Source organism: Chrysochloris asiatica, unplaced genomic scaffold, assembly GCF_000296735.1.
Source record: "Chrysochloris asiatica unplaced genomic scaffold, ChrAsi1.0 scaffold00036, whole genome shotgun sequence".
NCBI lineage: Eukaryota > Metazoa > Chordata > Mammalia > Afrosoricida > Chrysochloridae > Chrysochloris > Chrysochloris asiatica.
The window spans coordinates 21,064,738-21,079,424 of record NW_006408554.1 but is presented as its reverse complement, the minus strand read 5'-3'; the positions used below and the strand labels follow the sequence as shown (position 1 = coordinate 21,079,424).

At 37.3% G+C, this 14,687-nt stretch overlaps 1 protein-coding gene across 1 annotated transcript in view; it reads left to right on the top strand.

Moving 5' to 3' along the window:
* PRKDC (protein kinase, DNA-activated, catalytic polypeptide) overlaps positions 1-14,687 on the top strand; it is a 305,624-nt gene that overhangs the window by 37,410 nt on the left and 253,527 nt on the right. Inside the window, exons 22-25 of the mRNA XM_006860083.1 lie at positions 4,044-4,150; positions 8,597-8,687; positions 9,980-10,143; positions 10,771-10,923. Coding sequence (XP_006860145.1) covers positions 4,044-4,150; positions 8,597-8,687; positions 9,980-10,143; positions 10,771-10,923 — 515 coding nt within the window. The remainder of the gene's footprint in view (positions 1-4,043; positions 4,151-8,596; positions 8,688-9,979; positions 10,144-10,770; positions 10,924-14,687) is intronic.

Below are 14,687 nucleotides of genomic sequence, written 5' to 3'. Positions count from 1 at the left end.
GAATATCTCTAACACTAGGCAACATGGTTGTATTCACCATAAATCCAAATTTTGACAGATGTGGGGAAGGTGCAGTCCATCCTATTAGGTCTTTGGGAATTCTGGCATATAGGTTTAGGGGTATAATTACAGTCTCTTGCTGTAGGATCACTCCTGATTCTGGTTTTCATAGCTGTATTCCTGAGACTGCATCATTGGAAGGAAAAAAAGCAGTTTCAGGTGATGTGGGGAAGAACTCTACAGAAGCACCAGCATTCGCCCCCACCCCTTCTCTCCCAAGTCCCCCTGAGAAATGGAGAACTCGATCCAGTTGTGATCTTCCCTTTTGAACCCTCAAGTTGAGTGTTAGCACAGACTAATGAAGGCACGAGAACTAGCTCTTCAGGCCTATATCTCTCCCCGCTTTAGATAACAAATTTTAATTGCCCATTCCAATTCTCTGTCAAACTGTTACTCTAAGGGTGGTGTGCAAAATGGTATGTCCATTTAATATGATGTTTCTTGACCCATTGTTGCACCTGTGGGCTGTAAAGTGTGTTCCTTGGTCTGAGGAAATGTAACTTGGTTGCCCAAATTAGTACAGTATCTTTTATTCTAATCCCTTACTGATATTTTTGGCATCTGCATCCATTATAGAATATACAAAGCCCAATCCAGAGTAAGTATCTATTTCTGTGAGGACCCATTTATAGCCACCTGGTACCCCTAGTACCATTGGTCCTATGTAATCTACTTGCCAGCTCTGAGTAAGTCCTTCCTCTTAGAGAATCTGCCCTATAGTCATCTGTATTCTCTATCTTTCTTGCTGGCAAACAGAGCAGTCCTTACTGATATTTTGTATCTAAGAGGGTACAAGAGGGCCGTGCCTAGCTTTAGCCCATCTTTGCATTGCTGTAACACCCCTATGTCCACTCATTTCATGGACTCAATTGGCCACCTCAAGGGAGCATACCAACATGTCCGCTTGCAGATTCCAATCACCTTCTGCTCAAGGAAGAGCATTTTCCTGATAGGCATCAACATGTCCTAGTCTATTGTGCCCTTTAAATTTCCAGAGTACTTTCCATAGCTCCTTGCCCCACACAGATTCCCTTTAATAGTCTAGTTTCCCGTTGCCCATTTGTCTGATTCATTTCCTATGAATCAGTAAAAATCTAAACCATGAGCTCTCACCATTGTCCAATTCTTCCATCACAGCTAGGAAGACCACATGCAGTTTGGCCCATTGAGCTGACCTGTTCTTAACTACTTCAATCAGGGTCTTTCCATCTGTTAGTCTTAATACTGCAGCTTTCCGCATCAAGTGTTGTCCATGTATTCTGGAACTATCATCTGTGAACTAAGCAGCCTTTTCCTGGTCAGTGGAAAGTTGCTTGTAGGCATTATCCTCATGGCAATGGGCTCTGGCAGATTTTCAGGTGGCTCTGGCGTAAAGCCTATGAGAAAAGAGGCTGCCTGCTTGTTGATATGGTAGGTGCCTCCCTTCACTCCCCTGTAGTTTGGTCCTGTATGAATCATTTCCATTTTATTATGGAACCATTTTGGGCACTGCCTTCCTTATTCATTTGTTTCTTGACATCAGCCAAGACAGTGTGGGTATTTCAAGTCTCGTGATGATTTTATGACCTGTCCTAGTTGAGGCAGTCTCAATAAAAGCCCAAAAACAGGTGAGTAATTGCCTTTCAAATGGTGTTTATTGCAACTTTAGGAACTCTGGTAGCGTAGTGGTTACGAATCGGGCTGCAAACTGCAAGGTCAGCAGTTCGAAACTACTCCGCGGGAGAAACATGAGGCTTTCTGCTCCCGTAAAGATTTACAGCCTTGGAAACCCTGTACAGGTTTGCTATGAGTCGGTTCTGACTCCACGGCACGTAGCCAGCACCACCACCACCATATTGCAACTTAATGGAATCTCAACCTTACATAAGAAAATTTGTTTGACCTAGTATTTTTGTAATTTCTCTAATTCATCTCAATATCCTGGGCACAACAGGAGGTCTAAAAACTATTTATATTAAAAAGAAATTTTTATGTTGTTACGAGAATATATGAAGTTAAATTTAAAAAAATATTGCCTCTGGGGATTTACTTCATACATGCAATGTGTTTGTTTCAAACAAAACATTGGTAGGTGGCTGCAAACAAGTTCTGTCAGCAATACTCTAGGTTTAGTCTTGTATGTAGGAGCCCTTGTAGCATAGTGGGTTACAAGTTGGGCTGCTAACTGCAAGGTCAGCAATTAGAATCTACCAGCTTCTCTGTGGGAGAATGATGAGGCTTTCTACTCCCATAAAGATTCATATCCTTGGAAACCCTATACAGGATCGCTATGAGTCAAAACTGATTCAAGGGCATACCGCGACCATTACCACCAGTCTTGTTTGTATGCCTTCAAAAACCGATATTTTACATGCCATGAAAAAGAAAATGATTTTGAGTAGTGGATAGTATCAAGAGTTTTTGACAAAACTCAAGCAGACATCTTCCCACATCACTGAAGCTTTGTAACACATTTACAAGAAAGCTACCCCATAGAAAACAGCAGTTTTTAGATGGGTCAAGGAGACCTCAAAGATGAACTGACAGGACAGACTGTCATTCTTGATGAACGAAGAAACTGTGGCTGAAATCCAGAACCTACTGGGAGAAGACTGTAGAATAGGCATTGCTATGGTAACTACTGAAATTAGAATCTCACATCGTTTGGCATCTTCAGTTTTAAGTGGACATCTTGGCCTCAGAAATTTTTTGTTCTTTGGGTGCCCAGCTCTTTTAACTAGCTGATTTTTCAATCAGTCTTTTAATTTTAAGCAAGATTGAAGATACTGAAAGTTTTATGGAACATAACCAGGGATACTGAAAGTTTTATGGAACAAATCATAACTGGGCAAATGTTGGATTTGCCTATAGAATCTAGAGAGTAAGGTGTAGTTAAAACAATGACTTCTGAGGGGATCTGATGAACCAGCTGAATTGAAGACACAGAGGTCAGCTCAGAAGGTTATGATGACTGTTTTTTGGGGTTCCAGAGGGGTATTCTTGATAGATTTTCTCAAAAGACACAGGTCAATCACATTACAAAGTTTTGAGAAAATTGCAAGCTGCATTGGTAAGAGAAAAGGGTCAGAAAAGTTGTATTAGTGATTTTTTTCCATCACAACAATGCACCTGCTCATTCTTCGAGGGTAACAAGGGCTGTCCTATGAGAGTTAAATTGAAAACCTGTATTCCCCATCCACCTTACTGCCCTAATCTTGGCCTCTTTAGACTTTGTTTTGTTTCCAAAATTCAAGAACATTTCAAAGGAACACAAATTAAACCGTCAAAGATGCCCAAGCTGCCGTTTTGATGTGTAAACTGAAGAGTATAGGATTTCTTGGGGATGGGTTAGAAAAATGGGAACACTACCTTCAGAAGTATAAAGACAAAGATGGAGGCTATGTCAAAAACCAAAAGCTTCATATTTTGATATTTTTGTTTCATAAAAGTTTTCTATGATTTAATAGCAATGCTTTTTTGACTTACCCTCATATACTAGCATGGACTTGTGGATTCTTATTTTTTCAGTAGGTTTAGTCTTTTACCATCATAATTTATATTGATGCTCAAATTGTCCCACTCACCCCTTTGCAGTACTCTTTATTCTTTGTTGTTGTGAAGTGTTGTTGAGTCAGTTCTGATTTACAACATCCCTGTATTGGGTTTCCAAGGAGTGGCTCGTAGGTTTGAACTACCAACCTTGTGGTTCAAACTGACTTTGGGGTCTAGTGTTTATCCTTTAGCACTACACAGGCTCTCCTTTTCATTGCATGTCCGCCATACTGATGAATTGGCCATTTCTCCAAGGAGCCATATTCTTTTTAGTAGAAATTGGTAGTCACAGGAAAGGTGACCAATATTAATATTTTTGTCCCAGACAACTTAATATTTAAATTGTAATAGAAACTGAGATTGATTGTTTTCACTTAGAAATGCAGTGTGTTTTCACTTGTGTTTGTTAAATAAATGAATGGTATTTAAAATCAGTTTTTGTTGTTAATTAGTTGAAACCAAGAATACCTGGGAAGTATCTGCACTCTCCAAAGCTGCTCAGAAAGGGTTTCAGAAAGTTGTATTAAAACATCTGAAGAGGACAAAGAACATGACATCAGTAAGAAATTCCTTGTATTTCTTTTACCTTAATATAGAGATCAGATTTTAACATTTATGAAAAGTTGAAAAGCTTCATTAGAATGTTATGTGTTCTTACATGCACATTAGAGTACATTATAGAAATAGTTTTAATATAATTTTAGCTATAAATATAGAAACTTTAATAATTACTTTGTTGCCTTGATTTTGTTTTCTTCTTTACTCCTCTTCCCAAATGTATTTAGTAGACAATAAAAGGTAATGAACTTCATATTGAGTAAGCAAGTTGGGATACTGCTATCATGCATATGAAAGATTATTAGTATATTGATTTGATCTTAAGGCCAGCACTTTGTGACATTCAATTCCTGCTAGCTAATTTTTTGTTTTTGTTTTCTTTTGTGGTAGTTTCGTCTTTAAAAAAAAAAGAAATGTCTTTTTTGTTGTAAAGCAGAACATAACATCAATGCAGCAGTTTCTACATGGACCATTCAGTGACATTAATTCTATTTTTCGAGTTTTGCAACAAATCTCACTCTCCTTTTCTGAGTTGTTTCTTCACCATTAGCAGAAACTCTGTCCCCTGTAAATTTTCTGTCTAATTGTTTGAGTTGCTGTTGTCATTTTAATTCCATACAGATAGATTTTAAAAGAGCGTAATGCTCAAGGCAGACATTCTTTACTACTCTGTTGGTTGAGGCTTTTGATGAGAAGTTCTTTTTGGTTTTAAGTTTAGAGATTGTCTTTACTCAATAGTTACCACAGTTCACTCAGCCTCCATGACTTCAGAAAGTCTGGATTCCAGGAGAATATGTAATTCTGTTCTGCATTTTCTCCTTTTGATCAAGATTTTTATAATAGACTCTTTAATCTGTGTGTTCAGTAATGGTGGCTGGACATCATCCAGTTCTGGTCTCATGGTATAAGAGGTGTTCATTTGTCCATGGAGACAATTAGCCTCCTATTCCATTTTCCCTTTCTATTCGTGACTATCGTTAATCTGTTGGTCAAAGGTGAATAGTGACCACTTGTGCTTTGCTGTTGTTGTTAAGTGTTGTGGAGTTGGTTTTGACTTCTGGCAATCCTGTTTAGGGTTTCTGAGACTTTAAATCTTTTGTAGGAGCAGAAAGCCTCATTTTTCTACTGCAGAGTAGCTGGTGGGCTCAAACCACTGACTTTGTGGTTCATAGTCCAGTGTTTATCCTATGGAGCCACCACCTTAGATGGCCACTTAAAAATCTCTTAAGACTCTGAAACTATGTTATTATGCCAGTTAACTGGTATGTGCCATGAAATCATGATCCTAAACCTCCAGACTGAGGAACCAAATCCTGTGAAGTATTTGGTTGTACATAAACAGCTACTCTTTTGTTGTTATAAATCTGTCTCTCACATAACATTTGTCAATTCAACTTTGTACAGGCATACAACTCATTGGTAGCAATTGACAGTAGGCTGTTCAATCGTACACTTAATGCAATTTGTTTGTCACCATAAACCAAACTGTAGAACTTCACAAGCAGTAACCCCCTCAATTTCCTCATCCTTCTGCCTTGCTGACCATTAAGAAACTTTGGTTTCTATGCATTTGCCTTTGTTTGTCTTTTTATATAAGTGAGATCTTAACAATATTTATCCTTTTGTGATGGCTTATTTTACTCAGCGTTATGTCTTCAAGATCCATCCATATTGGAACATATATCAAAACTTCATTTCTGCTACTGGCTGAGTAGTATTCCACTATATGAATGAGCTTTAAGAAGTTTGTGAAAAAATTCCATTATCTTTTAATTCCATTTTTACATGAACTTTTATTTTTCTTTCTTTCTTTTTTCTTTTTTTTTTTTATTGTTTTGTTTTGTTTTTCTGCTGGTCTTATTTTTTTCTTAAATGTTTTATTATGAATTATGTGATAGTTTACATGGGAGAACATTAATTTTACATTCATTCTATCATATATCGTCTCATTGCCATGGTTGCAATCCCCTCCATGCATCATCAACCAACCTAAGAGTATACCCTGCAATCCTTCCCCCAGTACCTCCCAGGTCTTCAGCACACAGTCACTCTCTCTCTCTGGATCTAGAGTCTCCAGTTGCTCCATCGCTTCACGTCATCATCTCTGGCTCCATTTCATTCATCACTGCTTCTCTGGGTAGGGTCCTGCTCTCTGCTCTTCTCCCTTGATGGTCCTAGGGACCTCCACTCCTAGACTGAAAAGTTAATCACTCCCCTCCTTGCTATAAAACATCTACCTTTACATTTCCAACCCTCACAATCAGTCCTGATAACAATTATTCACTATTGTATCACAAGAGACCTATCGGCGTCGCCTTTTGTCAGCCCTGCCCAGACAGATTGAATACTACTCATTGGAGATTCTACCTTCCTCCAGGCCCTCTGGATCTAGGTTCCCTCTTGAAAGCTTGTAAGCCAGTCACTTCTTGCCTTTGTAGCCCCCCGCTCCCCATTTTGGGTAGCCAATGTCCAAGTTGCCCATCCCTGTCTACTCTGTGTGTGGAGGGTGTGGGAATGATTCTTGCTGTAAGGACTTGTTCCCTCTTTTGAGCTACTGCTTCCATAGGTGTAGGTCAAGTTCATCAAATTGTATGAGAATACTTTTTTTTTTTCCCCCTCTTGTTTTTACTTCTGGTTGAGCTCTGATCATCCTGTCATTGAAGCCAGGATAAGTGGCTATAATTTGCAAGTGTGGGTGTTTACAAGAACTTTTTGAAAACCCCTTGCATGTACAACAGTTTATCTGTTGTCCATTTGGTGGTTATATAGGTTGTTTCCACCTTTTCGTTATCACAAATGATGTGGCAGTGAACATTGGAGTACAAATCTTTGTTGAACAGTTTTCAGATTTTGTGTGTATGTACTTAGAAGTGAAATTGCTGAGTGATGTGGTAGTTGCCAGTTCAAACCCACCAGCCTTTTGTTGCAAACTTTATGAGTAGGAACTGACACAATGGCACTTAACAACAGCAAAACAACACCATAGTGGTTCTTTGTTTAGTTATTTGAGCAACTGCTTGGTTGTCCACAATTGCTGTGACATTTTGCATTATCACTAGCCATGGATAAGGGGACGCAGCTACCTGTGTCCTTGCATTTTTACTTGAAAGAACATCTGACAGAAAACTATGGTTATTCTGATTTGGGTATGTGGCAGTCATTTCCTCTAAGATGGACAAAAAAAAAACGAGACTTTCATTTCAGTGGAAACATCTGGCAGTTTTTGTTGCCAATGATAAAAATTCAAGATTTTAAGGGAAAATTTCTTCTCATTCTTAAAGAGTTTTTCATTTAGATTGGTGGTAATATTAACAAATGTGATTTTTGGATATATAATGAATTTTGTCAGCATTTGGAAGATCTGTATAACTTAGAGAGCCAGTATTTTCAGATGCCTAATGCATATGGTTGGTAGCGTAGTGGTTACGAATCGGGCTGTGAACTGCAAGGTCAGCAGTTTGAAACTATCAGCTGCTCCGCGGGAGAAAGATGAGGTGTTCTGCTCCTGTAAAGATTTACAGCCTCGGAAACCCTGTGCAGGGTCGCTATGAGTCGGAACTGACTCCACGGCACATAACAACAACAACAACAATACATGTGGTTACCAAATAATACATGTGAAATAAATCCATTCAAAGTGCATGATAGAACAGTGAATTTTTATGTAATAAAATTCATTGGTATGGGCTCATGTTCTACATTGAAAACTACCTTTGAGAAATTACCACTTGTTTATAATATCAAAGTAGAATAAGTACAGTTATGTGTAGAAACCACTAAAAATCGTTCCCTTTTCTGTACATGGCTGAGGCCTGGACACCATATCATAGTATCTGACTTCTAGTGAGCCTCAGTCTCAGAGATTTGCACAGCTATGCAACAGTGCTTCTCTTGTGAATTCTTTTGTTTGTTTTGGAAAACACTATTTTTCTAGAAATAACTCATTTGTTAACATATGATGGAGTCCTGTTGTGGCGCTGTGGGTTAATGCGTTGAACTGCAAAGTTGGTTTGAACCACAAAGTCGATGGTTCAAACTAGCTGGTCCTTGGAAACCCTATACAGGGTTGCTATGGGTAGGAAATGACTCGATGGCACTTAACAACAATAACAAGTGGGCATGGTATTTTTAAATAAAATAACTATTTTAATAATTTTTAAATTTTTTAGTTTTAGTACAATAAATATTGATAAATACAACCCTTGTTAACAGAAGCTTTTTGGGATTCTTCAATATTTTTTAAGAGTATAAATAAGAGTTAAAAAAGTTTGGAATCCTAGGAAATGCACATCTAATTGTAATAAGTTTAGTAGCACTACTGTGTAGGAGGTAATCAACTCTCAGGAGATTTTCACAGTAGAATGGGTGGCAAAGTAGGCTTGTTTTCCTCTCATAATTCTCTTTAATTTTAATCCCATTATATGTATACAATTGATCCCATTTGCAGAATGAAGCATTATCCTTAGAAGCAATCAGAATTAAAGTAGTGAAAATGCTTGGATCTCTAGGAGGACAAATAAACAGAAATCTTATAACAGGTAAAGTTTTATTTTAAATGCATTTACTCCTGTAGATACAGTTGAGGGAGTCCCTTTGTGGATACTTAACTACTAACTGAAAGGTTGGTGGTTTGAACTCACCCAGAGGCACCTTCAAAGACAGGCCTAGTGATCTGCTTCCAAAATGTCACAGCCTTGAAAACCTTGTAGAGAAGTTCTATTCTGCAACACATGGGAGTTACCATGCGTAGAAATTGACTCGACAGCAATATACAACAGCAATAATAGATGTACTTTAATGTTGTTGTACTTTAATGTCTGATGTTGTTGTTAAGTGCCTTTGAGTCAGTTCCAACTCATAGTGATTCTGTATAGGGTTTCTGAGGAAGATTTGATGGGTTTAAACCACTGACTTTGCAGTTAGTAGTCTAGTGCTTATTCTACAGCACCATACCATGATAGTAACTCCTATATACATATTTTCAGTGAAAATTATAAAGAATATTTTGCCTAATGAAAATGCTTTGACTGCAGCCATATAGTCTGAATAATTTATTACATTAGTAGAGAAAGTGTTCCAACTTAATTCTGTTACACACACTTTTGATTTTGAAATGGGACTCTTTTATGTATTTAAAATATGTCACGGAAATTGAAAGTTAATACACTTTTTAAACAATGCTTTTATTTATTTTTAGACAATTTTTTATGAGTATTTGTGTTTTTGATTAGTAGACATTTATTTGTATGTGTACTTTTGCTATTTAATTTCAAATATACTAGTGATTTTTAGTTCTTTAGGAACTTAGAGCCTATATAAGGAGTGAGGTGGCTCTGTAAGATAAGCACTAGACTGCGAACCACAAGGTTGGTGATGTGAGCTCACTAGCTGCTCTATGGAAAAAAGATGAGAGTTTCTGCTCCCACAGAGATTTACAGCCTTGGAAACACTATACAGGGTCACTATGAGTAGGAATCGACTCAATGGCACTTAATAACAACAGAATGTACATTGGAAAAATAAATGTTTTAAAGAGAAAACATTTAATAAAATTCTGCTCTTTTATCAATTTTTTCCACAAAGTGCTTCAACTGGGAAATTAAATATCTTGGACTGTTAGACTTCCTTAAAATAATTTTCTTTTAAATTAAATTCAGAAACCATCTACTAGTGATTTCTAATGTAATTGCATGTCAAAAAGACAAAAAGGAAACATTAATAAAGCACTTAATTTACTGATATACTCTAGTTTGACTAGTAAAATATAGAGCAGCTGGTCATAGATTCTCAGTAGAAAAATATTAAATCTTTTTTTTTTTCTTTTTAACAGCTGCATCCTCAGATGAAATGATGAAGAGATGTATAGCGTGGGATAGAGAAAAGAGGCTCAGCTTTGCAGTGCCATTTTTGGAAATGAAGCCTATCATTTATCTTGATGTCTTCTTGCCTCGGGTCACAGAATTAGCTTTGTTAGCTACTGACAGACAGACTAAAGTAATTATATTTAATTTGTCACACACTACTTAGGCCCTAAGGTTTTAAAAACATACTTGTTAGGAAACAAAAAATTTATTTTATCCCATTCTTAGATCATTAATTTTGCATTTTATGTAACATAACAATTAAAAAAACTACTTCACTCACTTCAGAGTTATGTGTCATTGACAAATGAAAGTTAAGCGTAAATAATCTTAATAGATTTAAGATAAAATCCTACTATAATAGAAAATAGCATTTTAAAGGGCAAAGAATATTTCAAAGTGATTCTTTGTCTTTTCTCAATTATTCCCTCAAATTCATAAATTAGAAACAAGATGAACTCAACTTTTTATGTTAATTTATAAACTTCCAGAGTGATTCATATTTCCTATGAACATAATTATTCCCAGTGTCTGAAACTTAAATATCAGGTCTTAACTCTTTGGTAAAGATAAACATGAAGAGTAACATTAATTTTATACAAGAAGTGCTATTTTATTTATATTTGAGGTCCATGATAGTTATCTGCTTAAAAACATTTTCAAAAGCTTTTTAAAGGGCTAAGTTGAATAACATTTTAAAATATTCTTCTCTGGAAGCATGAAAGCTTGAACTCTGTTGAACTCGTGTGGCCTCTTCCAGGTTGCAGCATGTGAACTTTTACATAGCATGGTGATGTTTATGTTGGGAAAGGCCACTCAAATACCTGAAGGTGACCACGGCTCCCCACCCATGTACCAGCTCTATAAGCGGACGTTCCCTGTACTGCTCCGACTCGCATGTGATGTAGATAAGGTAAGTGAGATTGTAAACATTGTAAACCTGCAACAGGTGCAAAACTTTAAACAATACGTCCAATAGAATTTAGTTATCTGTGCTCTTTTTAAAAAAAAAAAAAAAATCCTGAAGTCCACTCTATCGCTAGCATTTAACGTGGTGCTGGCACATGGCACTTCACCAGAATTTTTTGTTAGCCAGCACTGCTTATTATTCAGGAGAGTCTAGTCAATACTGTAAGATAAGAGCATGATAGATAGATAGATAGATAGATAGATAGATAGATAGATAGATAGATAGGAAGGAAAAGCTTATTATTTATAAATATGATTTTTCTTTTAATCTGGAAAGCTCAAGAGTGTCAAATGATATACTCTAAGAATTAATAAAGGAGGAAGCTGATGAATTATAAAATAGAAATAAAACATTGTCATTCTCATGTGCAGACATTTCCTAGATAATAAGTTATGTACTTAACTCTGTCTTTTTTAAAAAAAAAAAATGTTTTATTGTGAATTATGTGATAGTTTACATGGAAGAACATTAATTTTACATTTATCCTATTGTTTAAATCTGTCTTTAAGTCAAATTTATATGTAAGTCGGAACAGTTAGATACATTTTTTATCTAATGTCAGTCAAAAGTTTGTGTTAGTATGTGATAGTGTACCTTTCTATGCATAAAAAAGTTGAAACACTTCCAGATACATTGAAATATCTTTAACATGTTGTTGTTGTTGTTGTTATGTGCCATGGAGTTGGTTCCGACTCATAGCGACCCTGTACAGGGTTTCCGAGGCTGTAAATCTTAACGTATATTAATAATGTTGGTATTAAGTTCTATGGAGTTGTTACCAACTCACATCGACTCTATAAAGGGTTTCTGAGGAGAGGTTGGTGAATTTGAACTGCCGACCTTGTGGTTCAAACCGACCTTGCTTTCCAGTGCTTTATCCCACAACTCTACACCAGGACTCACAGTCATGTGTTTATGTGTGTTGGGAAGTCGTACCTATTTGTTATTATGAGCCATTATATTTGCCTTGAAATTTTGATATAGTAGGCTTTGTTGGTTGGTTGGTTTGTAATTACAGGTTGTACGTAAGTTGGATGTTCATAACCTGGGTACTAATTATATTGGTATTGACCAGTTGGAAAACAGGTTTACAAAGATCCCATTCATAACAGCATAAGAAAATTGTAATTGTCTACAAATAAACTTCATTGTGCCAGGCAGACATATGCTTTATGACTGTAAAAGAAGATTAATATGCTATGTAGTTAAATTAAAAGAATCAATATTAAAGAGATGTTGTTGTTGTTGTTGTTAAGTGCCGTCGAGTTGATTCCGACCCATAGCTACCCTGTATAGGGTTTCCAAGGAGCAGCTGGTGAGCTTGAACCACTGACCTTACGGTTCAAACACTTTGCAGCCTGACCCATTAGCCTAGAGCGCCACACCAGAACTCTGAAAGAGATGTTAGGTGTTCCCAAATTAATGACTAAGTTTGGTGTAATTTTTGTAAAAATCCCAGCATTAGTTTTGTTTTTTAACTTAAAATATGATTAATTTGAGAGAGTGATTACTTGAGCCTAACTAAGAAAGAATAGAGTAATAAAGGAGGTCTCACCTTAACAGATGTCAACAAGAAGCCACATCAGTTGCAACAATGTTGAACTCATGAACAGGTAGATGAGTGGGTAGGACTAGGGAGTTGGGAAGTAGCTCCACGTGTATATATAAAAATTGTGTGTATGGTAGGGTGAGAGGTCATCTTGAGTCAATAGGAAATGGATAGATCATGGTATTAGGTGAATAGGAGTCCTTGTGTGATGATCTAAGTTCAGCACTGAACTTGCTAACTGCAAGGTTGGAGCTTCAAACCCACCAGATACAGGGTCATTCTGAGTCAGAACCGATTTGATGGCACCTACGACAGCAACAAACCATTAAGTAGTGTTAGTTGAACTGGCTAACATGGAAAATTAATCTGAAGAACATGAAAAGGTTTAGATTTAGCCATTTGTTTGATAAACATTAAAGGATAATGTAAGAAAGTATATTGTTCTTATGATGTGCCATGGAATTAGTTCCAACTCATAGTGACCCTGTACAGGGTTTCCAAGGCTGTACATCTTTATGGGAGCAGAAAGCCTCATCTTTCTCCCGCGGAACAGCTGATAGTTTCAAACTGCTGACCTTGTGATTTGCAGCCCGATTCGTAACTACTACACTACTAGAGCTCCTTATAGAAAAACTCCATATCATCAGCCAAAACAAGGCCAGGGGCAGACTGAAAAGACCATCAGTTGCTCATATGCAAGTTCAGAGAGAAGCTGAAGAAAATTAAAACAAGTCCACGACACCCAAAATACAACCTTGAACATATTCCACCTGAGTTTAGAGACCATCTCAAGAATGGATTTGATGCATTTGACACTAATGACTCAAGTCCAGAAGAGTTGTGGGATGACACTGAGAACATCATACAGGAAGGAAAAGCAAAAGGACACTAAGGAGACAAGAAAGAAAGAAGAGACCAAAATGGATGTCAGAAGAGATTCTGAAACTTGCTCTTTAGCGTAGAGATGCAAAGAAATGAGGTAAGAAAGCTGAACAGATAATTTTAAAGTGCCGTTCACCAACACAAAGTCAAACATGATAATGAAACAGAGTTAGAAAACCCAAAGGGAAGAACATGTACAATATTTGTCAAGCTGAAAGAACTAAGAAAAACCTTCAAACCTCAACTTTGAAACTGAAGGATTCTTTTAGCAAAATATTAAATGATGTAGAGTGAGTAAAAAAATGGGAAAAATACATAGAGTCAAAATATTAAATGATGTAGAGTGAGTAAAAAAATGGGAAAAATGCATAGAGTCACTGTACCAAAAAGAAATGGTCAATGTTCAACCATTTCAAGAAGTACGATATGATCAATAGCCAGTGATAATGAAAGAAGCCCAGTGTGCATTGAAGGCACTGGCAAAGAACAAGGGTCCTGGAATTGATGGAATACAAATTGAAATCTTTAAACAAACTGATGCAATCTTGGAGGCATTCGCTCATATATGACATGAATTCTGGAAAACAGCTACCTGACTCCTAATTGGAAGGATGGAAGAGATCCATATTTGTTCTAATTCTAAAGAGAGGTGACCCAATGGAATGTGAAAAGGATCGCAAAATATCATTAATATCGCATGCAAGTAAAATTTTGCTAAAGATAATTTAAAAATGGCTGCAACAGTACATTGACTGGAAGGAGCCAGAGGTTTAAGCCATATGCAGATGGAGACGTGGAATGAGGGCTATCATTGCTGATGTCAGATGAATCTTTGATGAAAGCTGGTCACAGCCAGGCTGATAAAGGGCTGAAGACACAGAGTGAGCATAAAGATGTGTAACAGCTCCCCTCCCCCCCCGCCTACTTTTCTTTCCTTCTCTCTCCTGCTGCACCCAATCTGCCCAGCCTAGACACCTTCAGGCGGGTGGGAACACACCCACAAAATGGTCCAGCATTGCACCCACAGGGTACAATTTTCCCACGGTGCAGAGGGGAGGTCCCTGAAAGTGCCAGCGGTCCGATAAGCTAATCGTTTGGCTGCTGCTTCTGCATCTGACTCTGGGACTTAGCCCTGAAGTTGACCTGGGCAGGACCCTTTATTCCCACCTTACCTAACAAGTGATAGCAGGTCTGGCCAGACAGCCAAACTGTATTTGCACCTTGTAAAATCCCAACATAAAAGGCAAGAGCCATCACCAACTACTATATACAAAGA